This window comes from Rhagoletis zephyria, unplaced genomic scaffold, assembly GCF_001687245.7.
Source record: "Rhagoletis zephyria isolate East Lansing unplaced genomic scaffold, Rhagoletis_zephyria_1.1 Rzeph_scaffold_44816, whole genome shotgun sequence".
In the NCBI taxonomy this organism is placed as follows: Eukaryota; Metazoa; Arthropoda; class Insecta; order Diptera; family Tephritidae; genus Rhagoletis; species Rhagoletis zephyria.
In genome coordinates this window covers 1-2426 of record NW_016201871.1, presented here as the reverse complement: position 1 = coordinate 2426, position 2426 = coordinate 1, and the positions used below count along the sequence as shown (strand labels likewise).

General features: G+C 31.4%; 1 protein-coding gene across 1 annotated transcript; it reads left to right on the top strand.

The window, feature by feature from the left end:
• Positions 1–603: 603 nt before the first annotated feature.
• On the top strand, positions 604–1679 carry LOC108355355 (uncharacterized; the record flags this gene model as incomplete). Its single annotated transcript, XM_017606518.1, has 4 exons — positions 604–768; positions 835–998; positions 1391–1530; positions 1586–1679. Coding segments are annotated over exons 2-4 (303 nt in total), but the record flags the coding sequence as incomplete, so codon positions are not given.
• Between the last annotated feature and the right edge of the window lie 747 nt (positions 1680–2426).

Below are 2426 nucleotides of genomic sequence, written 5' to 3'. Positions count from 1 at the left end.
TCTTTCTCTTTGACACCATGTCTGAAATCCCACGTGATCTGTCAAATACTAATGCATGAAAATCCTAACCTCAAAAAAATCACCCGTTACAACAATACGACACTAACGACACCGTTGTGAATACCCCAAGTATGTATTCATTTTAACTAAGGGAGTATACATATGTATGTAAATTCAAAACTTTAAAGCCGTTTTTATAGAGTTTTGCTTTTTTGAGATATGACACTATTGAAGTAAATGAGCGATATGTATTTATATCCATACAAAAATATGTATGTATACATACATATGTGGTAACCCACAAGACGCGTACTAACCGAAGGCTATGTTCAGCTTTAATATTTAAGGTTAAAAAGTCATGTTGGCTTCCGATAGAAAACAAATAGATATTTTAAGTTCCAAATAATATTTTTTTATTTATGTGCGAAATGAGTTAAAAAATATATTATTACGTATCCGGTTGGCTTAGAACCACTGTGCATAATTATGTACATATGTATGTATGTATATGTATATGCATAAGCAAAATATTTTTGTGCATATGTATGTATGTAAGTAAAAAGCATGCTAACGAACCCATTTTGATGGCCCAGGTTACGAAATGTGTTGGAGTCCGATCATTTGACGTACTCTGAAGATTGGCTCTACTCATGAAGCGCGGATCGAGAAAGCTGCCAGAAGACGACACGAATGGTTTGGTATTCACAGAAAGGAGCAAGAGTTAGAAATCGAGAAGTTCTTGGAGCTTAAAAATCTGCAAAGAGAAATGTGCAGATAAAAACTCTATGTTAAATATTATTAGAAGTATTGGTACGAAATTGATTATTTTTTTAGGGAAAGTCTGTGAAGAGACGAGGCTTTCCCATAGCAAAGCCTTGTTATTAGATACTAAACAAGCGCAACTCTATCAAATCAAGGAGAAGAAAAAAATGTGCCAAAAAGAAAAAGAAATTGAGCAAATGTGGGTCGATCTCGCTCATCGCTACAATGAAGAGATGGTAACTTGTTCTTACAAAATAAACGGGAACTTTAATAAAAATAATTTAGGGGATTCACAAGACGTGTTAACTCTCGTAAAATCTTATGGCCTTATTCGTAAAAACTAAAATAGATTTATAGAGCTCTATAAAGTGACATTTTCATACAAATATTCTGATTTTTATAAAATTTTATTTTTTATGAATTTGGGTGTTAAGCTTTACATTTTGTTGTTTGTATAATAACGCTAACATGGTTTTAGAGGATAACTACACTGAAATCTTGTTTAAACTGATAAAAAATATATAATTAGCATCCCTTAAACCATTGAACCGTTATTTTACATAAAAAATGTACTTAATTCCGGAAGTGAAATCCCCTAAATATCATAAAAACCCAACTCTACTCAAAGCTCGAGCAAGATAATCTGGAGCATAAACTACTGAATGCCATTGCGCGAAACAACCAGGAAAGAAATTTATGGATTGACGAGCGTCGGAAGCAAACCAACAAAACTATTAACAAAGCTTTACGAGACGACTTTTCAGAAGAGTAAAATTATATATAGGGCTCTTAAGCATTTATTATAATTTATATTTAATTTCAGCGACAAGCGTGCAGCAGTTTTGGATAAATTGTATATCGCACGGGTGAAGAGTGTGGACCAAAGTAAGAAGTTGTATCAACAAAAAGTGATAATGGTAAAAAATCAATTAGCAAGTAGTTCTTTGAGTTATATATGTATGTACATATTGCACATCTGTATATTTTTAGGATCAAATGAAAGGAAATGAAGAAAATCGTAAAATAAGCAAAGAGCAGGAATTTAACATTGAACTGGAAAACAAGAAAAAAAATCTGTGCGACATACTAAGTGATCATTATAAGGAGGAAAAACAAAAGGTCAAGTTTTATTACAGTTTAATAGCACAAAGCCGATGTCGAATCAAGGAACATAGAATATAAGAAAGTCCGATTCCGTTGCAAGTTAATTAATTGGCCACAAGAAAATCTGATAGGTTCCATTTAAACACCGGTATATTTGAAAAAGATTTTGTATGCTCAACTAAGCTACCTGTGTACGATATACACTAGGCGACAAATGAAAGTGTACGCCTTGTTCTAATATAATATTCGCAATTATTTTCATGAAAAATTTTTTGCATTAATTATTTATGAAACTATAGTTCATTCTATACTAAAGCCATATAAAACAAAGTTTCACACTTTATATAAAGTTCACAAATATTAAAAAAATTTCCTTTAAATTTTGANAATCAACGACAGTTTTTGTAAATTGTACTTGTTATATAAAAAACAAACCGGTTAGCCGGTTGAAACTTGCACTTCATTGAACTAAAATTGAATGGACTGCTTATTCGAAAATTTTCTAGAAATTCTGAATAAAAAGTTGAAAATTTTGATGAACATTTTTTGAATATTTGTGA